This window comes from Lepisma saccharinum, chromosome 13 (genome assembly GCF_977018435.1).
Source record: "Lepisma saccharinum chromosome 13, izLepSacc3.1, whole genome shotgun sequence".
Lineage (NCBI taxonomy): Eukaryota > Metazoa > Arthropoda > Insecta > Zygentoma > Lepismatidae > Lepisma > Lepisma saccharinum.
The window spans coordinates 8,631,600-8,656,514 of NC_139241.1; the positions used below are offsets into that span (position 1 = coordinate 8,631,600).

Genomic DNA, 24,915 nt, shown 5'->3' on the forward strand with positions numbered 1-24,915 from the left:
GGTATTCAATGTAATCCCTTTCACTTTACAGATATACTGTGCTTCGGAGAACGGTTTTGTTATTTTCATGCTGTAACTTTTCGGTCCCGTTGAAACAAACTGTTCACAAACCGCATCGGTGCCGAAATCTGCCAATTCATCGGTGAGTTCTCCTAGTGCGTCACCTGTCTGGGGATGGTATTCCATTTCAGGACTATCTATGTAAATTACTGAATCTGTATCACAATAACATACCCTGTCACCCAATTTTTCTAGAAGTTCATAAAGTTTCAGACGAGCATGACATGTTGTGAAGGCAGCGATAGGAACGTTTACTTTGCTGTTCTGACTGACTGCCTCTTCAACATATTTCCAGTTCACTAAAACGGTGTCCTGATTGATGAATACGACTCCTCCGATTACGATATTTGGGTCAGTCATTTTATCGAGGAAATCCTTCGATTCCTTGATGATGGTTGTCTGGGAAAGATTGTCCCGTTGGCAGAACTTGCCGCATAAAGAATTAAGGCATAGTTTAGACAGAGTACGTTTCCCGGGATTGACTTCGATACTGTTTTCTTCCAAAAGAATACCCTCCTTATCGAAATATTCCTGTATGTATTTCTGCTTATCCTCGTCGTTCTGACACCATGAAGGCCACCCGCTCGCTTCCTGTTTTATTTTCAAGAAGGTGTTGACATAACCAGAAAAAAGTCCTCCAGTCTTTGTGACAGGGTCATACATCGATGTTTCATACTTCCACACTTCCGACACTGACAGCACTTTGTAGCCTAAACTGCAAGCTTTACGCACCTCGGCTATGACCCAAGTTCCTGAAAGTATACGCTGATCATCGGAATGGCTGCATGTACCTTCACATTTTAATCTAAAAGCACATTCCTTGCACAATACAAACATCAGTTTTCCGTGCATTTTTGTAGGTAAAACAGGATGTAAAAGGGTTTTCGGTGGCAGAATAGTACATTTGATGATTCCCTCCATGTTCAAAACCTCATTTACCGGAGGAATAGAATTTCCTAGAAATATTGTAGGATGTCCGACAGGATAGGCACAGTATTTGTTCACATAGGGGTACAAACTTGTAAAATCGTTGTACTGCAATTTCTCGTTTTCCTTGATCTTGTAATAAGTCCTGACTGTTTCAACTCTTCCTCCATATAAGGCGTCTCGTGGATTCAAAGGAATGCAGCAAACAATAGGATGTGTCGATAGATATCTATTCAGTTCAGGATCTGCTTTCAATATTTTGTTGAAATCGCATTCCCACATAGTGACGACATGGTATCCTTCAGAACGTAAAGCCGCAAGTTTACGACATGTTGTCTCGTATCTGAAGGCTGCAGTGTTCAACATGTCACTGTGTTTTTGACTGTTGCTATCCTGATCGGTTTCATCGTCATCTTTCGGATACATATCCCTGTTAACGGATATGCAACGTTGACAACCATGCCAGTAACAGCCCAGGGCCTCATACACTGTTTTCGTCTCCTCGTGATAACCGTCCACTCTGTAACGTCCTCCTATGACATATTTTTCACGAGTACGTCCGCCGTGAAGAAGTATTACATCATTCTGTTCTTCAACGTAGGTTAGCCATTTCAATGCAAACTTCGACATCTGATCTGCATGATGGTAACCTCCTTTAGGAATTATTCCTATAGTGTTAGCAGGCATAAATTTCTGTCTGTAAATTAGTGAACAGGCAGATGCTATTGTGAGGCAATCCTTGAAAATGTCTATTTTGCATATGTCTAGGAAATTCTGTCTCAGCTTCAGACATCCTTGTCTCAACAGGGTAACATCCTTGATGCAGTATTGGAGAAGTTGGTTTCTGTTGTTGAAAGGTACGTTTCGCATGCATTCGACGTCATACCAAGACATGAAACGGTGTTGATGTTCAACTGTTTTCATGTATTCATAACCGTATGCAGAAGGAGGAGGCATCGGTCCAATGTAATTTCTGTTCTTGTAGGTGTTCCACAAATGCGGATAATATCCTTTCTGAACAGGCAAACCGAAAAGTTTCGAAAAGCCTGCAAGATTGTCTGAACGTAGTTGAGACTGTCCACAAAATGAAGATTTTGGTATGTCATGCTGATGATTTTGGTACCATCTAAGATGACACGAGGTTTCATTTCTCTCTCCAACATTCTCCGTAATAAAAATGTGCAATCGTAACCTCGTGCATTATGTGCACAGATAATTATGTCGGAAAACTTATGCTGCAATTCCAAATAGGACAGAAATGTGTCTACAGGGTCATCCCAGAATATAAACTCTCTTGTTCCACAAACAGAACACGGAACTGTTAAATCCTCTTTTTTGTAACATGCGTGACAGGCCGTCTGCACCACAATAAGATTCGGAACGTGAAGAAAAGTTTTTTCTTTCTCAAAATAAGGAATGTCAGTGTAGCATTCAAAGTCGTAAAACACAAATAGAAATTTTGAGTTCTGTTTAGGTTTCGGTATAGACATGTAACAGAAATGATTTACAGGTTTCACACAATTACATACCGTACAATATTTCATGTTGCATCTATGTACTTTCTCATATCTATTGTTCGTGAGAATAATTCTGAAACATCGGGGACACTGTTGGATTTCGCTGCAGACAGTACCTTTTCGGAACGGTGTAGAAACATGATTTGTGAAGCAGTTCTCATTTTTGAAAATTCTGTTACATGTTTGACATATTCTACGAACACCCTGTTCAGGCACACACGGTGGAGTTGAACGGCACATAGAACATAACTGTTTACACAGATGGTTATGAGCTTTCTGAAATATGAGTTCGTTACACCCGCGACATTCTTGTTTTGCCGCAAATGCTCCAACACGGTTCACTATCACATCATAGTGCTGTCTCAGGTTATCGTAGAGAAGATATATAAATTTGGAAGCGTTTTCAACCTGTCCTTCAAACAAAACATCTTTAAGATTGTTGTATACAATAATTTTATATTCTGAGAGAACTTGCTGAAATTTTCTCAGTTCGGGAATTCCACTTACGGCACACGTATTGTCTGTCAGATCTACATCTGCTTTTCGCATAATTTCGAAAACAGGTTTGAGAAGATTTCTGTTTTTTCTGTATCGAGTATAGGAAGGATCGTTATCAGCATAGGCTTTCCCTATGACCAGCGCTTCAGCTAAACAGAGTGGTTTTTTTCTATTTGGCACACCGACGATACTTCTTTTCTGTGTACTTAACATGTAATTAGGTAAACAATATGTTCGATTACCCCCACCTCCAACAGGTATACTGACATGGTCTGCTCGTAAAATTAAACGATCTGTAGCAGTGAAGGTTTTCGCACTTTGTAGTATTTTGTACATAATGTTCCACACCATATCACTATGCAACTGATCACATCTATGCCACCCGATGTAAATATCTTTCACAGTTGGGTCAGATATGTTAGACAAAGTTAAACCTATTTTGTCTTCATCCTTGGTGTCTTTTTTAACGTAGATGAGAAGATTTTCAACACCTTCGCGAATCCAAGTGTGAGGATCGACATTTTCTGGTGGCTGTGAGAAACTGAATTCAACACGTCGTCCCTTGGAACGGAATTTAGGATATTCACGTTCTTGAATGTTATGTAATGTTATATTCCCTATCTGTTCACGAGACACTGAAGCACGTTTCCTTTTCTTACCTTTCCCATTTGATGGCTGTTCTGCTGGTGGGTCCGGTCTCCATGACGGTCCTGGCAAAGGCTCCGGGTGTGATCTGGATGCAGCGTTAGTTCCTGTGTCGAATGCCTGCGTCTCCTTGGTTACTCGGGATACAGGATCAGGTGTCGATGGGGGGCCTGGGGACTCTTCGGGAATACCTGTCCATCCTCCTCCTGAAAGATCGGATGCGGATGTTGTCACTGTCCTTAGTAAGCGGTCATACTCCTCGACCAATGAGATACTTTCTCCCGCGATGATTTTGTGCGCAATGATCGCCAACACTTCCCGTAATTGTGCAGATGTTGTGTAATATCCGTCACGATATAGCACTAACAGATCGTCAGCGGATAACTGTTTGTCCATGATCGTACAATGATTATTTCACGAAGACTGTCTTGTGGAGAGAACGCCGTTCTTTATATATGCAAGCATGACGCAACAGTTATCTCCGATCCTAACGGTTCTACTGACCCTATGTAATTATCCCGGAAATGGTTAACAGGCTTCACCACATGTTTTCCTGTTTGATATCACTATGTAACGTTTTTTATGTTTATCTGAACACGCGCGATACAGGATGTAGATAAATGCGTAACGAAGGAACGTCTGAAATGTTTATCTATCGACAAAGGAAGAAGGACGTAGATAAGGAAATAGCTCGGCTCCTAATTGAGCTAGACCGGAAGTGATGACAAATTCGTAATCTGCACGTCGAGACTTTTCAGTAGAGTGGTCTGAAGGGGGGTCTACGATTGAAAATAACGAAACTAGGAAACGGTCGGTCCTAGAACAATGAAACCTGGTTCACCGGAAAGAGGCCTTTACTCCGAGTCCAACAAGCTATCAATCATCCTCCTAGGTCAATTAGGAGTCGAGATATAGCGATTTTAAGTTTGAAGGTCATTTCAAGGTCAAGTTGTCCAATCGATAGATCTCGAGGCGTAGAATCCGAATATGGTGTCATTTCCGGTCTAGCACTTCCGGTTACCGAGATATCCGGGTTTGAAGTTTCAAGGTCAACGTCAAGGTCAAGGTCAGGGTCAAGGTCAAGGTCAAGGTCAAGGTCAAGGTCATCTAAAGGTCAAGGTCAAGGTCAAGGTCATCTCAAGGTCAAGGTCATCTCAAGGTCAAGGTCAAGGTCAAGGTCATCTCAAGGTCAAGGTCAAGGTCAGGGTCAAGGTCAAGGTCAAGGTCAAGGTCAGGGTCAAGGTCAAGGTCAAGGTCAGGGTCAAGGTCAAGGTCAAGGTCAAGGTCAGGGTCAAGGTCAAGGTCAGGGTCAAGGTCAAGGTCAAGGTCATCTCAAGGTCAAGGTCAAGGTCATCTCAAGGTCAAGGTCAAGTTCAAGTTCAAGGTCAAGGTCAAGGTGTATATGTATATGTAATATATATATATATATATACTCTGACATATGTGTGTGTGTGTGTGTGATATGTTATTAGCGGTCATTAACTTACGGTTACAAATATATATATATATATACTGTTATTAGCGGTCATTAACTTACGGTTACAAAGGTATACGGTTTTACACTTTAACCATGAGTTATGTGTGTTAGCGGGTTCTGTGACATACTGCGAATGGTTTGTCATTCTCGTTAGCAGAATATGATACCGCTATCCACCCACTTCCGTACAGAGATATCAACATCCACCCATTTCCTTACAGAGATATCAACATCCACCCATTTCCTTTTGATATTGCGAATGGAAAATGAAACTTGTCGAATACACTGACAGTGTTTGTTCTGACATCTTATAGAAGCCATCAAGAATATGGAGAGAGAGAACTTTGTAAGTATTCCAAGTAAATAATTAACATAATCATTTTTTATATATATTCAATATATGTTTATTATTTCCATTTATTCAAAATGCACACATGTCAAGTTATATACATTACATATATAGAAATAACGAAAATTGAATAAGATGATTAGTGTGTTAGCATTGTTAGTTTTTAGTTATCCAATTTGCGTTTTTTCAAAATCTCTAGCATCCTCTTCTCCATTTCACCTTCTGTACCCCCCATTTTATCTATACCTCTCTGCTTCCGCACACCTTTGAAAACTTCCATCAGTTCAAAACACACTTTCATGCTGAAGTGGGATGGTACATAGGTAGCTTTTCTTATATTTTCAATAAACCCCTCGAACACCGGACTTGTTTGTTTCTTGTCGCATATGTACGTGAACAGCTTGACGAGGTTGTCGAGCCTAACCTCCATATCCTTGCACACCTCTTCCAGATTTTCCAACAACTCTCCAGCTAAACCATTCTCCTCGCAAAAATCTACAAAGCACGCAATCTGCTTCTCAGCCTGCTTCGCATGGGTCTTGCTCCATAGATTCCTTCTCTCACCTCCACTTTCAGCTTCATTTTTCACATTCGCGTGTAGGAGGTCAAATTCGAACGGTAGGGATGCCATCTGGAAATAAAAAACAAAAAGTAAGACATATGTTTTTTTGTTTTCAGCAAAAGTTTTTCACCATGGGCAACATGATGCAGACACAGTTCATATTAATGCAGATATTCGGTGTGATGACGGGTACGGAAGAGACGTTTCTCAGAAAAATAAGGAATATATTGGCGAAATATCACAGGATAAATCAGCAAAACAGAAAATTCTTCAAGCAAAAAATAGACGCCATGAGGGGACAGTTGGACCAGATGGAAGAGGAGCTGGACCGGAGATTCGGTACTCATGATATGCAGAACGAGATTCTGGACGAGTGCCGTACCCACCAAAAAGGGTAAATACCATATTTTATAATACAATATTTTGACACGTCTATTATATTGGAATACATTTTTCTGGAATTCTCAAATTATAATTTCTTATACACGCATATTTACAATTTTTCGATTAAAGTATCTGATAATTCCCGATTCACACATAGAAACATACTGTCCTATACTTACAAACGTTCTTCTAAATTTAAACATTTTAATCATTACTAATTCGTTCTACATATTTTGATATGCATTTTCTCACAAAATATTTCTATCTATTTACAGGTTCGATACTCTCCGAAAAAGACATGTAAGACGTTACCAGCATCTAGAATCAGGGAAGAGTTTAAGACGAAAACAAACTTCTTCATCTTCCACAACAGTAAACCCCCCACCCCCTCTAATACCTACGTCTCCGTCACCTTTCGACCGTTCCAAACCTTCTACCTCTACTACTCACACTCTTGCTACAGAACCCGTGCCTCTCGAACCTGCAGCTCTTCCACAAATTCCCCCTCCGAGTTCTGCTCTATTGTTCGCACGCCTGTCCTCCCCCCTGATACCGAATGCTGGTAACTCTACTACTTCACTATCTTCGGGTGGAAATAACCCCCAACCGGAGATAGTGGAGATACTTTCCGGAGAAGAAGAAGAAGAAGCTCAACAGGTATAAGTACCGAATCTCCGGTGAGTTTTCTGTTTTTTTATATTCTATCGCTTCTAACTTTGTATTCATAGCTCATTTTAAATATATATGAACACGTTCATTACTATTTTTAAATATCGATCTTTTTATTTTACCCTCAGTTTCGGAAATTATACCCTACTCCGGAATACAGAACAAAAACAATATGCTTTCTCACCGTTCACTCTTCGTCAATTTCTGAGGTGTCCGTCTCTTCTATGATATCTGGGTACCGCCGTGTCGGTGGGGTTCTACTTCCGGAAAACTGTTCCTCCACTTTGTATATGCTGGAAAGAAAAATGAATATTCTTTTTAGTCCACTTATTGTCGGATCGTTACCGTACTCCAGTAATTCCGCAGGATCCAAAACATGGCCGTTCACACCCATTACCGTGCCTATCGACTCGTTTAACATTATACCGGTGTGGAACCATTTGAAAATCTCGTTCAACGTTAATACAGAGTCTCGGTAACTTTTTCGAAACATCTGCATTAACGTTGAAACGTCACAGTAATCAACTATCATGTAGGACTTGTGGCACCCTACTCGGTAGACACGTGGGATTTCCTCACTAACTAGCTCCTCCAAATTCTCATAGCGAACCATCTCGATGCTTGAAACAGAATGTCTCAAATTCTCGCCGGCTCGCATCAGATATTTTGTGGCAACACATTGAGGAGGAACATGCAGATAATCTACATTTATATGCTCGGAATTTAACTCCGTCTCTGTTTCCTGGCATATACAGTTAGTTGAGGTAACCCCCGTAACTACAATGAACGGCCCTGCCTGGTACCCGTGTGCAGCTATATCATCTGCTACCTTCTCCGACCACACACAGTACGGTAAGTGGCTGTACACGGGAGCTCTCTCTGTAACAAAATGTGTCTCGCATAATCCGTGCGTACGATGTCGGGAATAGAACATACTGATAGCAAATCCGTCATTGTCCAATTCCAAAGATCTTTCACGCGATACATTCCTGCTGTAATATGTGACCAGAAGAGATTCTCGGAATCTTACAGGTGCATCTATAATCAGCAACTCACAATTCTTCCCACCAGACAATTTTGGTTTGACCGACGACTTCACTTTCCCTAGACCAGAAATCGTAGCAGGGTATGCCAGACACGTTGTTTTACATGGAGAGTACTCCGTATAGCCATATAAGGGGTTAGACACAACATTCTTCAGAATATTCTGTTTCCTCCTCCTTGAACGTTTACCGTCATCATCGATACGTTTTCCTCTACAGCGTTTTAGTTTCTCGTATACATGATGGGCGGCATTTTTTTCCTCCCAACTACGTCGAAATTCTGCTTCGCTAATACAACTACCCTCATACCATTTCTCTTCCGTACTCCCACCTGGACGTATCGATGATTCCGGTAAACTTTCAGGAGCAGGTACGTCACTACTACAATCCGAAACTGGTTCAGCTGGGGATAATTTTCCAATCACCCCACCGAAAAACGTCAACACCCAGGACACCAAACCCATCATACTTACCTTCGAATAGCGGTTCTATCGCTTCCTCCGGTAACAACTATCTCCAATCATGTACACAGCTGAAGATGTCTGGTGAATAGTGAAATTCAAACACAACGGAACTTTTTATATACCTACCTACCCCTCCTCTTCCTCGCTGATAACTTCTCCCTGAAGTTCCTTGCGCATCCTCTCGCGCAGAGCGTCGAGTGCCCACGTACCTCGTCGATCCTCCTCTCCCGGTATCACATACACATCCACCTCTTCGGAGAAACGTACTGTTTTCTTTTCTTTCCTTCCGTTCTCCATCCAGCAAAAACAGTATCACATTTTCTCTATCTTTGCATAACCAGCACATGTTCCTACACAAATAGCATTTATCTCAACTAAACTCATAACCAACGCCCCTAAAAACCAATTACACACATCCACTCTTTTCCTTTTTCCCGCTCTCCATTCCGCCGCCTACTAACGTATCCTGCACACAGTCATACCTTATCAACGTTCCCACAAACTTCTACACGCCCATTCCAAGAAACATCCGACATGTCCCAACACGTGTTCCACAATCTCTCCATATCACTTCAATATCCCAACACATTTCCTTTCCAACTCCTTTATCTTCTCAACAGTCCACTCTTATCAACTTCAACAGTCATTTACGCCCCCCAACCGAAACGGAAACCCATATCATGGTTCACTTCCTCATTAACAACAGGAAACCCCAACCCATATCAACATTCCCAGAAAACCGTCACCTCATCATTAACAACAGGAAACCATCTTATCAATTCCCCCACCGACTTTTCCTCCCCCCCCAATCAAAACACTCCTCACAAATTAATCACAACCCATTCAATGACGTCACACCAATCAAATCCCTCCTAACAAAATAAACCCCACCCATTTATGACGTCATCACCCAAAACACCCACCCTTGCTTGCCCACACTGCTTGGTCATCAATTGATCTTTGATCGATCTTTTCCAATCAATTGATTTATCGGACTCTACGGGGGTGCATAACTACTCCGGTGGAGGCACATAGTGGTTCGGATCCCACTTTAAACTGTAGGTCCAGTCCCAATTAGCCTTACTGTGCACAAAGTGGACTTAAAACACCAACTCAATCAATGTTGACACCAGGAGTGTACTTTTTTACTCTCGCCAATAAGTTTTCATAACACTAAAGAGTCTTTCACAATCAACATTTATACCAGGCAGAGTAAACAAGAATTTTATAAGAGGCACAATCACTTTTAAATTTGACTCAGCCTGTACTGACCACCACTTACCCATGATTGTTTCTTTTCTTTCTGTGGATTTTAACGCATTTTTACGCGTAAAATAATGAATGAAATGAAATAAAGGGTGTTTTTTTAAGAGTGATAGAATTTTCGATAGGGATAGATGTCATTTGTTTTGTTTTGATGACATGTTGTTTTGTCATTTCATATCAGTGAGCATTGGCAAATGATCATGGAAAGACTGACGCCGCAACAACGTTTACAAATTGTGGAAATATATTTCCAAAATCAAGTTCTGTTCGCCAAACGTATAGAGCACTTCGGAAATATCGGTGCTGTCAGTGAATTGCCCTCACAAGATCATGGGACCTAACGCCACTGGATTATTTTATTTGGGGATATGTAAAGTCTCTGGTTTATACTGATAAACCAGCTTCAATTGACACTTTGGAAACCAACATAACTCGTGTTATTAACGACATACGTCCCCAATTAATGGAGAAAGTGGTTCAAAATTGGACTGATCGAATCCGGTTCATCACAGCTAGTCGTGGTGGACATATGCCGGAAATTATTTTCAAAAAGTAAATGTCAGAAAGTTATCTTTCAAATAAAAACACAATTGGCTTCAAACTTATTTTTTTATGTGTTTTATTTCAATTCAAAGTTCTATCACTCTAAAAAAAACACCCTATAGCAAGGAAAAGAGTATATTTGGGGATTTTTGCAAATTGAAAAGAGTATAGAGTATATGAACCTCTAAAAGAGTATAATACTCTTAAAAAGAGTATGTCTGGTCACCCTACAGTTGACGTAAAGCAAAGTCCCTGATTAATATTCCATGGATATTTTTGTAAGTAGTAGTAGTGCATAATAATTCTTTGGAAAAATGTTTATCAAGGTAGAGACCAACTCGGCAATCTCTGCCGTTGCGCAGATACCAATTTTCGTTCTTAGCATCACGTGTTCTACCCTGTTCGCCAACCTTCGCCATTGTTACCAATTGTCATTCCATTCCTCGATACACTCGCGCAAACATCATTGAAAATAATAGCGCTCCAGCTGGCGGTTCAGGAGGTCGAACCAAGTATCTGAGAAATAATAAGGACAATGACGGTAATGTGGCAATATAGCATGACGTAGTGGTTGCTTCTTTTATGCAGTACATGTTCATTGGCTAGCTAGTAACCAGTGTTGCCAACTGTAAATATGTAGCACTATTTCTGTCACGGAAGGAGAAATGCAAAGTGACGGTGAGTTTTATTGGATTGGAAGCACCATACGTATTTTTATTGTAAGTATTTGACCGGTTTGATGTTGTGTGCGTGTATATGAAAGTGCATGTGCTTGGTTAGTGAACGTTATATTCCATAATGCCTACAGTACTTTTGTTCATATTTCATCACTTTAGAATTGCTCAAAAGAAATAAATTATGTGGATGAATGAGCATTTCAACTCTCGGCTCCGGTACGTGTTCTTGTAGGAATTGTATGAAGGAAGCTGTTATTTTTGTTGCTTAATGCGACGCATGTTGTTTTCTTTGTTAAAATTGGTATGCTTTGATGGGTGACAAGTTCATAACAAATGGAAAAACCGCGCGGCTTAACGTCTGGTGGCAATATATGTACTTCTTCCTTTGTTATTGTTGCGGAAGACGGCATCGTTTGTAAATGTATAACAAAGGCAGCCGACTGTCGGCCATCACAGAGAGGCAATGATACTGCTTAAGGAGGAGTATTTGTGGTCCAATTGTCGCGGTTTAACACGTTCGCAAGTTACATTGTTCTACAAATGTTCACTTTTTTCTATTGCAGAAAGGAAAGCATCTCCTTCTTACTGAAATTGACCTCCTCTTAATTTTCTAAGATTGGACCTTAATTTGAAGTTACGGCATAATTCATGTTACCCATAAGCAATACATTGGCGCTTATTTTCAACATAAGCATAATTCACGTTACATAACAATTATTCATAATCCATGAGGGCATAACTTAATAAATATATTAAGAGCGCCCACAAAAGGAGGCCAGGGGGGCACTTGTTCCACTCCCCCCGCCGATATCTGGGAAGAATTAATACAATTCAAATTTTGAAATTAAAGCGTGAAACATAGATGAGAGATGCCGTGAAAGACAGACGCAAATTAACTTAATGCTGATGATGCTTTATGATAATTTTCTTAACTGGGGGAGACCATAACTTTAAACACTTCCGTATTCAGCATCCTCATATTAGTAAAGATTGTGTACTCTTATTTCTGTAACAAAACGTGTGTAGAACAGTGTTATTAGTTCTCAAACCAGTGGTAGTGTCAGTCGTGTACCACATGTCGTTGCAGTTCCAGTACCAGTGTGTACAGGCTTATTTGGAGTGAACAGTTAAAATGCAACCAGGTTCATTAATGCAATGGAAAAATAATAAATTGTTTAATTTTATTTGAAATCACTATGAAGAAGTCTTCTTTGCATCATTTTGGGTAATTTTACGCATGTGTTAGTCCATATTTAGCGAAGTTTTAGTCCATATGTATGTATGTACATATAAAGCCACTTGTTAGCACATATTAATCCCAGCCTTGGTGCATGGCGTTTAAAACTCAACGTTCGAGACAGATTAGCAACATTGGTTCTCCCGTTCTGCTGCGCCGATCGCGGCAAAGACTCGTGGGTCAGGCTATATTCAACCGTCAATTCAAAGTCATATAACCCCAATATAATCCTTGCCTTGCAGCAAGTCCCTCGATTGTATAACAATAATATTTTCATTATTTAATTTTAGTAATTACTAAGTCTTTCCGGAGGAGGGGGTCCGGACCCTATGTACCCCCTACATACGTGCTTGGTAGTGGTCTAATATATTAATGTTTGTTATTGGCTGGATAGATCATATTATTTATTTATTGATTGATTGATTTGCTTTCTTTTACTTCGCTTTTGTGCCACTTTTGGATAATTGCGAAGACGGGGATGAGTGATGATACAATGAAATTGATGAATGGACACTCACGAACATCCATGCCCAGGCCGGGATTCGAACCAGGAACCCCTGGTTATTATCTATTAATTGATAAGGTGGGAAACAACATATACGATTGAAAGACATGCTGTATGTGTAAATGATACCCGTATGAATGAAATTGTTAAAAATATCTTGTATACTATTTTATATTTTGTATTCTATATTTATAAGCTATATTCAGGTGATATGACTTGTAGGTACGAGTATAGTTTGTGTGTGTGTGTGTGTGTGTGTGTGTGTGTGTGGCATATGAGAAATCAGTATATGTACTTTGTTAATTGGGAACTGCACCTACAATTTAAAGTGGGATCCGAACCACCATGTGCCTACACTTGGTATCGAACCCGGGACCCCTTGATTACAAGGCGACGACGCTACCACTACACTACGCTATTTAGAAATAGACATTTCTTAATATTTGCAGACTGCAACATTGTCGTTGCACATTTCATGGATAACTTCACTTCATTATTTGTTCCCATTATTACGCCATGTACACAATCAAGTGAAAATTTCAGTTTTACTCCTTAGTTACACAGAGGCGGCTTAAGGACCGGACAACCGAGCGACTGCCCAGGGCGAAAAAAACTTAATTTTGATTACGTAAGTGTGGTTATTTGTTTCAAAAAGAGTTGTTACAAACCAGATATTTGAATAAGACATGGATACAAATTAGTTTAGAAAAACAAACATAGATGGCACCACAAGATGAATGAATACAAATAAATTGAGGGGTCTAGTGAGAGAGGGAGCTATGCCACTTTGACAAGAAATGGAAATAAATTGAGTTTTCTAAAGCATTGCGTTGAGTCATAATTTGTATAACAAAGGGTAATTTTTTTTTCTGAACATATTGTAAGGTAAATTATTCAAAAAGAAAAATATGAATTTCAATATAAATACCATTTATTATGAACATGTGTGGTATATTGTTGTAGTATACCCATGTGGAAAAATCAATCTAGCACATCAAATACTTTGAACAAGGCTTAAATACTTTTGCCTGAGTGCAAATCATGTTCACAGGGTTACATATGATCTACATAAAGACAACTTCATATGTCTTCTGGAGGATCTTCACTGTCCATTGTTTCTGTGGATTTTAGTTTTTGGTAAACACCATGAAGAACTGGAGGAATATAAGGCATTATTGCCATGAGATCTTTTTAACTTCAGGGCTGATAGTAAATCTTGCACCGGTTACTGCAACACAACCTCTGCCACTCCTATTGCAGACACCATCAGTAAGTGGCATAGCTCCTTCTCTCGCTCAAAATGCTGATGAGGACGTATTCAAGAACTCAGAAAATCTGCTGCAGAACAAGCGAGAGCTATGCCACATGGTTGTCGTTCACATGATAGATGGCAGATGGTAGGAGAAGACTGAAAATGCCAAAAAATAAACTTTTCAAGATTTGTAGCATAGCTCCCTCTCTCACTAGACCCCTCAATTGTTGAAAGTATAAATAAGATGTAGAGAAGATGAATGTAATGTATAAAAAAATAGATAATGTATGGAATGAAAACAAAAATTGTTTTCATCATTCAACAAGTAAAAGCATCTAGTCAATTAGTTGGCACACATAAAAAGGTATTCAACGAAGTGAAAATTGACACGTTTTGGGTTGGGTAATAATATCTCCGTTCGTTGGTCAATAATCAAGAAAAGTTTTCACTAAGAGAAAATAAGTATATTTTACTTCTTAGCAAAATCAATACTTATGTGCCCAAATCCATTGGAATTTCAAAGAAATAACAGCATCTTACAATTCAGCATCATCACTTTTTAAAACTCAAAGTCCGAACTAAAAGTAAAGACAAAACACAATCGTAATTCCCAGGGAACATCTCATACAAGATATGTACATAAAGGTTAGTCACTATCCTGACACTATCAGTGATAGGTTTAAATATTAAATGCCACAAGAATTACAAAATTAATAACAGAGATTAATATTAATAACAATAAACCTTTGTACACCGAAAAAGGTAATTAGGAAAGAACAATAAACATTTGTACAAGAGGAAAGGACGTGTCAAAATTCAGAGACTGGACAAATGAAATAAAAGATTTGAAATTTATCGCACATAAGACTAACCTACACATCTCTTTGTACGATAAATTTGAAATATTTTATTATATCTGGGCATTGATTGAAGAGCATAGCCAGATGTCTGGCACTGCCCTCTGCAAAACCAATGTTACCAGAACACGTCTTATTTTTTATGAATACGTCGTAATTAACCCCTTAAATCGTAGTGTAATTCACAAAATACGTAGAAATGTATCGTTCTTTCATCAATTCGATAAATACCCACAGGGGCCATGGATACACGTTGAGAAATATTGCAAGCTACTCTTTTAAACTTTGTTTAATTCATCTCTGTTTTTACTTCGTACAAAAAACTTTTACAGTTTAGTAACTTTCCCCCCATACTGAACGTTTATGTAGAGAATAATTTTCTTGTTTAATGTTTTAAAATATTCACTTGAAAAAAAAAGTTAATATTCATGCCTCTATCGCTTTCTGTACAAAAGTTACGTACGTTCTAAATTCCGGTTGTGTGTCTTATGGACACCCTGTACATTCAGTGCAAAATTATGTAGCAATTTAAGCTAAGAGATTATTGTTCTTTTGATATTATTTAAGGAAGTATTAAATAAATGCATACCTACAATAAATGTATGCCTTAACAGTAATACTTAAATATTTAAAAATAAAACTATTATTTTTCTTATTTAAAACATTAAATATAGAACATGGTGGAGTTATTTATTTATTTATTTATTTCCTTCAACAGAGAAATTATTTCCTTTTACAGGAGGTAGCCAATAAAAAAAAACAAGAGAAACACATAATATAATACAGTGAGACATATCACAGGTAGAACACATACACAAATATAATGTAATATAAATTACTAAACTATACTACGGGAGAATCATATAACACCCAATTAGCAATTTAGAAGCGCTTCACCCAAAACAATACAGAACAAGACAAAAAAAATGTCATTTTTATTCATTTGCAGTGATATATTGCTAAGTATAACACTAAATCTTATAATTTATGTTGTAAACACTTGTCTTAATATTTTTTTGTACTCATTGATTGAGATACTGAAATCAAGATTAGATTGCAATATAGATATTTTGTTGTAAGCAAAGGACATTCTAAATAATGGCGAATTATTTAATCTTTCTGTTTTAGGAATATCATAAGACTTGAATTGCAGCAGCCTTAAGCCACATTTCTTTGCATTGAAACATATCTTTTGGAGAAAAGTAGGGTTATCTATGATGCCAGTCATTGTTTTGTACAGAAATATTTGTTGTGTTGTGTTTCATAATTAAACTCATTAAGTAGGTCATTGTATGATAAGTTATTATAGTATGATGGTAGATTATACTTTTTGTAATACACATATCTTAAAAATCGTTTTTGAATTCTTTCAATTACCAACTCCTGGGATTTATAATATGTAAACCAAACATTAGAACCATATTCAAGCTTACTTCTAACTACTGCATTATACAAGAGGAAAATACTGTCTACATTAGTTAGATTCCTCGTATTTCTTATAAGAAAACCTAATGATCTAAATGCATTGTTTACCATGCATGTTATATTGGGAGTGGAAAGATTGGGGGGGTGGGGAGGATGGAAAGTTAGGGATGGTACAGATCGACCACAAGGAAAAAAACCTTGGGACGAAAAGTCGCCGCGCAGCTTTCCCTTCTTCCCTTTAGCTCGGGCAATAAGGAAGCATGGTCCGCTCTCCCCCTCCCCTACTCGCGGGGGTACGGTGCACAGGAGTCGCGGGTCTGCCCAGGTTGTTTTGCTCGTGGTTCCACTAGCAGGGTTGTTAAACGTCCAGGATCTCATACATTCTTTCGGGTTCCGTAACAGGACAGGACAATTTTTTCTCGCACAATTTAAATTCGGTTCAAGTTGCTGGACCGCATTCAAATTTATCCGGAAAAAAGGTATGAAATACTTTACAGGTAAAAAGGTTCTTTACGGTCCAGAAACCATTTACGCTTGCAGATTTTCTCTCCTGGACCGGAATTGAATTTATTTAAAATTCTTGGACCTTTAACAAGCCTGATGGCCGACAAAGTTGCAACTATTTTCTTAATTTTTTTGATATGTAAATTTCCAGGACGAAAGTTTTCCCCAGGCGGCAGATGGAAATTCCCTGCCTATCCCAGGCCGTCTGGTCTCCCTGGGAATGCTAGGGACAATACAGGGCTTTCTTTCCCAGCGCCTGTCCTTGCAAGAAAGCCCCGACTCGCATAGCTTTTCGCGACATTGCGATCGTTCCATGCCTCGAGGTGTACTACATGCGAGCGACTTCTCTTCTTCTTTATTCTCAGCGACGCCAACAATTGAACCGAAAGTTTGGGGGCGACGGGGCAAGAATAGCTTGTTTACCATCGACTGTGCGATAAGCGGGTGGGCAGGCGTCCAGGAATTCGTCGCCGTCGTCTGCCGAGGGAAAGGACAGGGCTGACCAGTGTTGCCAATTCAGCTCTTTCAGAACTAGATGTGGCTCTTTCCCGTTTGGCTCCTAAAATTTCGAAATGCTCCAAAGAGCTTTTTGCTTCAACGACAGGCGCGTATACAGTAATTTATTTCGGGGTGGTGGTCCGAAGTAGCAATGGCCAGATCCGGATCCTAAAATTTTTCGGATACGAATCCGTTTGGCCATCACACATGAGCGCTTCTTTGGAAAGTAAGAATGTGTTTATAACATATTTTTACTTGCTAATACACACACACACACACACACACACACACACATATATATATATATATAGTGTGTGTGCGCGCGTGCGCGATTTGTAATTAATACACTTACGTTAGTCTTACACTTTGTAATTATATAACACTGCATATATTATAATGTTTTATTTTAATTTTTAAAACTGTAACTGTAGAACAATTGTATAATTTTTGTATAACATTTCTATCTTGTTAAATGTGTTAAAGGTTTCATCCTGGAATAGAATGTCTCACATTTATGTGTGTTTCCATTTCCAATACATTCGAATGAATACATATTCGTTTCAATGGCATTTACAAAATCACCTCTGCCATTTTATGTTAAACAAGTAAGCTTATTTTTGTGCACGAGTGTCTTAGCAGATGCGTAGCAAAGTATTTTAGGAACAACACTTGAAAAAAAATCTTGTAGGACTAACTAATGAAAAATTTCTTTGTAATCGAAGATCACAAGCCTAATACATTTTAAGGTGTGGTAATATTATAATGAGATTGAGATCCGGATCCGGATCCGTTTGGCCATCCCTAGTCCGAAGTAGCTTAATAAGATTAAAGTAACAATACTATTATATGTGTGTTATTACATTAAATAATACATTTTTGTTGTTATCGCGTAAACAGATAAAAATATGAAAAAAACGATGGAGATGTAACTGCATGTATTCAATAACTTGCATTGATTAATTGATTTAGTTTATTTCACTTCGCTTTTCCGCCACTTTTAGCTAATCGCGAAGATGAGGATGAGTGATGATGCGATGGAATTGATGAATACTCATAAAGAACACCCATGCACAGGTCGGGATTCGAACCCGGAACCTCTGGAGTCGTAGCGCGCTGGCCCACGGACGACGGCATTATCTGGTATTAAGATCACTAACGTTTGTGTAAAAACATTTGTCCTACCAAAGAAATGGTCAACTTTCCTTAAATGGATAATGTATTGAATACCAAAAACGTTTTTATGTGCAACCGTTGGAAAGTACCTAATCCTTATTTGTATGTGTGTTATTATATTGTACGCATAAGTTTTCACAGGCACTGTTAACGTGAAAATGTATAATCACAATGTAATAATTTATATAAGTTATGAGGAAATGAATGAACTTCGTATTCTACAGTAGCAACAAGTATTTTGATGATTTAATTTTGGTTTGGTTAATCTTTCGGCTGGTGTCCGGACCACCTACATCCCCCACTAAATACGTCCCTTCTCCTCGAAGATAAATTTAGCTCCAAATCTAGCCCCACTTTGTATTAAACTGTTAATAAATTCATATCCACACCACAGTATGATCTTTATATCTAACGCTGTTCCTTCAGCGAAGTAAGGATCACATGTATGAGAAGGGTGGCTTGCCTACCATAGGAAGGGAGTTACTTCATTAGTTACTTCGGTTGTTCGGGCAACAGGCAAGCATCTACGGGGAGGGAAGGTTGGGAGAGCGATAGACCCCCCCCTTCCAGCTACTCCAACAGGTTCTTGTGACACTTTGGTTATCATGCCTCGTTTTTGTATCCCTTGGCTAAGTTGCATCGACACGCCTAATACCTATAATTTACCCACTACGATGCATGTTATTGATTTTGAAACGTGTCGATACAAATGCAAACTTTCAAATTAAACTGTGAAATGGGGACGCCCGCCCCCTGTTCCTCAATATGGCGCCATCGCTGCTCGCTGGCTCCGGCCCCCATAGGCCAAGGAGGAATTGATAATTCAATGACTTTTGCCATGAATATGCATTTATATGTGATATTTAGTGGTACATTTACTGTGTTGGCCCTGCATACTCATCCACTATTTTCTAGCGCAGTGTGAAGATGACATAATATTTATCACCGGCAATTTTTCCTTTTGATTTCGGGTTTGTTATTTCATTAATTTTCCTTCTCTTTTCTGCCTCTTTTGGCTAATGTCGAAGATGAGGATGAGTGATGGTATAATGAAATTGATGAAGGGACACTCACGAAGAACTTACATGCCCAGGCGGGTGTTCGAATCCGGGATCCCTGCTGTCGTAGCGCGCTGCGCTAACCACTCCACCATGGAGGCCGCCTTCGTTTGTTTTTTACTTCAAACTAACATCGATGGATTGAAGGGGGTGGTACCTCACTCCGTCCCCTCCTGATACATAAAATTACCCTCGGAGTTAGTACAGTCATGGACACTTCCCGGTCGTAACAACTCTATTTACTTTCAATTGGGTCGTTACAAGCCAGACGTGTCCAAGACTGTACATGGTGTCTTCGAGAATCTAGTTCCATTTAAGGTGGAAGTTAGCGCTTTAATGCGGATGTAGGTTGGCAACACTGACTGCGATACAAAGCGCTTAACAAAGAGAGACAATTAAAGAACCCATTGGCGAGCGTACCACTCCCGTATTATGTCACATCGCACATCAACCGTTACGCTCTTCTCTGCTAATCTCCCCAACCCCCGACATTCTGCAAGGGTTCGTTTTTCTTGCAAGAACTAAGAAATTTTACCCCGCCGTGGATCTGGGAGAGAATTACGGTGTCGGGTGACAATTCCGGGAATTGTCAATTAACGGGGAACGTGAGACCGTAAATAGTCGTTGCTTGAAGTCGATCTACGCTTCTGCCCCTCTTTCCGCCAATTAAGAACGCTGAAAATGTGCAAGGGAATCTCTGATTTCTAATAGTAGCTACGCCAAGTTTAACTCAGTTGGTTAAACTGAAAGTTACAAATCAGCTCGGTTGCAGTCTGGTTGAACAGAAATCTTGTTATAAGATAACGTCATCGTTACCTTACAATTTGACATTCGCCGTAGATGTATGTTTTGCCCTTGTACATTCTCGTAACACTTAAACATTCAAGGAAATGGGCCATTCCGTTGTCACGGGTTTGGACGCACAGACTACAAACCAACTGTTCTGCTAACAGTTAAGTAACGTTTTCCATGCGGTTTCTGAGCAATGAATTATGAAACTGAACGCTGTTGATTAGGCACAACTACCCTTAGAATACTTTCCCAGATTTAGCTGTAGGTGAACAATTCTGGCTGGAACAGTTAAAACAATTCCTCTTTACTTAATAAGAACTTTATTTTAGTTTGTGCGAACTTTCAAATTATGAAAAATAAATCATTTAAGACAAAGAGAGGAAGTAATCGACCTTTGAATATTCTATTGGAGTTAAAGGCAAATGTAACAGTTTTAATTAAATTATGTATAATACTTGAATTTCTATGCAAATGATAATTGTAATTATTGACTTACAAGATAGAATAAAATTACAGGATTGCATTTAATTTTAAAGGTGGAGATTCAGTGGCACTTTGCCATCAAATGTCCAAAATATATAATACAGAAACGTTTAATTGGGAATTTTCATGTTTGATGACGTCATGATAACATATGAATGGCTTTAGCGTGTTCTCCTGCATTGATGGAGGTATGTTGTACTTTGTGAATAATGAATTGAATCTAATATTTTGTCATGCTTGTCTCTTGTATATTGGAATAACTGTTTGATGAGTTGACAGATTGGAATCTATATCACTGGTTTATTGTACTGGTGCAGCAGACATGCAGAGTCTATTTACTAGAAAAGGAAATTAGACCATTTTAAAGGTTGTTCCGTATAGGACGCCGAATTTAAATCGAGTGCTATTGTTTTGTTTCGAGGTTGGCAGACCTGTTCTTACCAATGTTGGTATGTGTTGTCATGCCGATTAATGTAGCCCCAATTGTTTTAACTCCTTTGTTGCGGTTACGATATGGAACAGTTTACGATTGAGCAACGTTTTCTCATTCTGAAGACATTTTACCAAAGTGGTGAAAGTGCAACGCAGACAGTGCGAAAACTTCGTACGATTTTCGGAAGGAAGAAAACACCTAACAAGTCTATAGTTCGCAGTCTAATGTTGAAGTTTCAGTCAACTGGTTCAGTGTCAACGGTGAAATCGCCTAGGCGGAATCGTTCTCATCGGACAGAGCAACAAATCGCTGTCGTCCAACAGAGTGTCACTGCCAGCGTATAAATGCATGCAGACTCAGTAGGGGTGGATATATGCCTGACATTGTCTTTCATACGTAAATGGGAGATGTTACTGCTTGCATATATGTGAAATATAACAATTTTCATGATATTTTCCCTATTTTATTTAATTTTCTAATTCGGCGTCCTATACGGAACACCCTATACTTCTCCGATGATACACTGCTCGGTATGCAGCCTAAATCTGGCAAAAATCTCGCTTGTTTGAAAAGTTCCACAGAACTAGAGTGAAGTAATCCGACAGAGCTGATGTCTGAATCAGTCGACGACAGAAAACGCCGCTTTTGCATAAATGGACAAATTAGCCGCATTTGCAAATTTTGACTTTCTCGTTTTCCAGAATACGGCTGCTTCTCCCTCCCCCCCCCAAACGCGGCGGCAAGTGCATAAAAGACTTGCCAATGCTTTCCAAAACGCGGCTACTTTTGTTGTCTTGTCATCAGGGGCGCAACCACGATTTTTTGCCTGGGGGACAAGTACCAAGATAAACGTACCAATAATAATAATAATAATAGTAGTAGGCCTAGTAGTAGTATCAAAGACGTTATTATCCTCGTAAATCACGCAAGAAAGGGATAAAAGTCGAATATAATTCTTTTCTACATATAGCATGTGTAACTTTCATGTACAACATATGTTTTACACACATGCAGCATGGAGCCACGTAAAATAAGAAAATACATATGCAACATGCTAACACAATTCTGTACGTATTCAAAGTTCCTTAAATACATATACATACACCACATGTTATTTAAATACATTACATAATCGATTCATCCACCTCATAAAAAACCAACAGCTAAAATTCATAAGTTGTCTCTGAAATATGCACGTCCGTTTTCCTCAAAACAATTGTTCATGCATTTAAGATAAAATCAATTAAGAGAAGTCTTCCTTCTTTCTCTGGTAATGTACAATGCATTACAGAAAAAAAATACATTGCGAGCGAAGCCAGCAAGAACATTTTTAGATCCAATTTTTTGCAAACTGAAAACAATATTGATTTAATATGGCCCAACTCTCCCCGGCCACTAGTGTTTGCCACCCTAAAATCGATATCCGTCCAAGGATGGGGGACAATGGCCCCTATCCCCCTGAGGTTGCGCCACTGCTTACCATCGACCTCAAAAAGAAAGAAAGAAAGAACGCTTCCATATAAGTTATCTAACAAACTCATCCTGTATCAACTGGAATAAGTTGGTGGCCTGAACAAGTCGTTTGTCAACGTTACGTCACCAAGCTCAATGCATTGTGTCTTCGAGACGGATTTTACCATTTCTCGCACCTGCCGTTCGGACTCAGTGTCGCTCCAGGCAACTTGCAAGGCTGGGACTGAAGGCAAAATAATCGTATTTACGTTTGTTGGGAGCAGAGACAAAAGACGGGACGCTATTACTCCATTATCTCTGTGTAAATACTCATTAAGAGAATAAAAGGTTTGTCAGAAATGCGTAGCCCTTATGAGGGCCAAAGCTTTCACCTTCTAAGGGCCAAAGCTTAGTAAAACATACAAACTGGTATATGGACGATCTGAAGTTCATCTATGTGTTTGCAAACTATTATGATCAGTATAAGTAACTGTAACTGTGTTACTTTTTGAATCAAGTAACTACAACTCAGTTGATTTTCGAACCAAGTAACAGTAACTGTAATTCGTTTCCCTTTTCAACCAAGTAACTGTAACTTTTGAACTAAGTAACAATGACTTGGTTACTTTTCGAACCAACTAATTGTAGCTCCGTTACTTTTTGAACCAAATAACTTCAACTCAGTTATCGTTTGAAATAAGTAACGATAACTGTAACTCGGTTACTTTTAGAACCAAGTAACTGAAAATCAATTACCTTTTCAACCGAGTAACTGTAACTGTATTTTTTTTTGTTACCTTTAGAACTAACTGAAATTCGGTTACCTTTTGAACCAAGTAACTGTAACTCTAGCTCGGGTACCTTTTGAACCAAATAACTGTGCTGTAACTTGGCTTCTTTTTGAACCAAGTAACTATGAATTGGATACTTTTTGAACCAACTAACTGTAGCCCGGTTACTTTTCGAACCAAGTAACTGTAATTCGGTTACCTTTCAAATCAAGTAACTGTAATCGGTCACCTTTTAAACCAAGTAACTGTAGCTCGGACACTTTTTGAACCAACTAACTGTAACTTTAGCTCGGATACCTTTTGACTCAAGTAACTGTAACTTGGTTTCTTTTTGAACCAATTAACAATGAATTGGATACTTTTTTAACTAATTGACTGTAGCTCTGTTACTTTTTGAACCAAGTAACTGTAACTCAATTACTTTACTTTCTAATCTAACCAAGTAACTGCGATTCGGTTACTTTTTGAAGCACAGATGTAACTGTAAATCAGTTACCTGTTGAACTAACTTGGTTACATTTCGAACCAAATAACTTCAACTAATATGACTTGAAATAAATAACTGTAACTGTAACTCGGTTACTTTTGGAACCAAGTAACTTAAAATCAGTTACCTTTCAAACAAGTAACTGTAACTCAGTTATTTTTCTTTCTAACCAAGTAACGGTAACTCAATTACCTTTACAACCAAGTAACTGTAACTCGGTTACTTTTCTTTCTAACCAAGTAACTGGAACTCAGTTACCTTTTCAACTAAGAATAAGTACCTGTAACTCGGATAATTTTCTTTCTAACCAAGTAACTGTAACTCAGTTACCTTTCAACCATGTAACTGTAACTCGCTTACTTTCTTTCTAACCAAGTAACTGTAACTCGGAGACTTTTTGAACCAACTAACTGTAACTTTAGGTCGGTAACATTTTGAACCAAGTAACTGTAACTTTGGTTTAATTTGAACCAAGTAACTGTAACTTTGGTTTAATTTGAACCAAGTAACTATGAATTCGATACTTTTTGAACCAACTAAGTGTAGCTCGGTTACTTTTCGAACCAAATTACTGCAGCTAATTTACCTTTTCAACCAAGTAACTGTAACTATAACACGGTTACTTTCCTTTCTAACTAAGTACCTGTAACTCAGTTACCTTTTCAACCAAGTAACTGTAACTCAGTTATTTTTCTTTCTAACCAAGTAACTGTAACTCAGTTACCTTTATCAACCAAGTAACTGTAACTCAGTTACTTTTCTTTCTAACCAAGTAACTGTAACACAGTTACCTTTTCAACCAATTAACTGTAACTGTAACTCGCTTACTTTCTTTCTAACCAAGTAACTGTAAGTCGGTTGCTTTTTGAAGCAAGTACCTGTAACTA

At 38.8% G+C, this 24,915-nt stretch overlaps 2 protein-coding genes across 2 annotated transcripts in view; both read right to left on the reverse strand.

Annotated features, from left to right (window-relative positions):
• Positions 1 to 5,618: 5,618 nt before the first annotated feature.
• Positions 5,619 to 7,484, reverse strand: LOC145996868 (uncharacterized). Its single transcript, XM_083133414.1, has 2 exons — positions 7,273 to 7,484; positions 5,619 to 6,104 (listed from the first exon to the last, which is right to left on the reverse strand). The coding sequence occupies exon 2, from the start codon at positions 6,102 to 6,104 to the stop codon at positions 5,637 to 5,639; it is 468 nt and encodes a 155-aa protein (XP_082989540.1). The 5' UTR covers positions 7,273 to 7,484; the 3' UTR covers positions 5,619 to 5,636.
• Positions 7,485 to 8,619: 1,135 nt separating this feature from the next.
• Positions 8,620 to 24,915, reverse strand: part of LOC145997126 (ADP-ribosylation factor-like protein 4C) — a 40,900-nt gene continuing 24,604 nt past the window's right edge. The window contains 1 exon segment of the mRNA XM_083133755.1: positions 8,620 to 8,673. Coding sequence (XP_082989881.1) covers positions 8,620 to 8,673 — 54 coding nt within the window.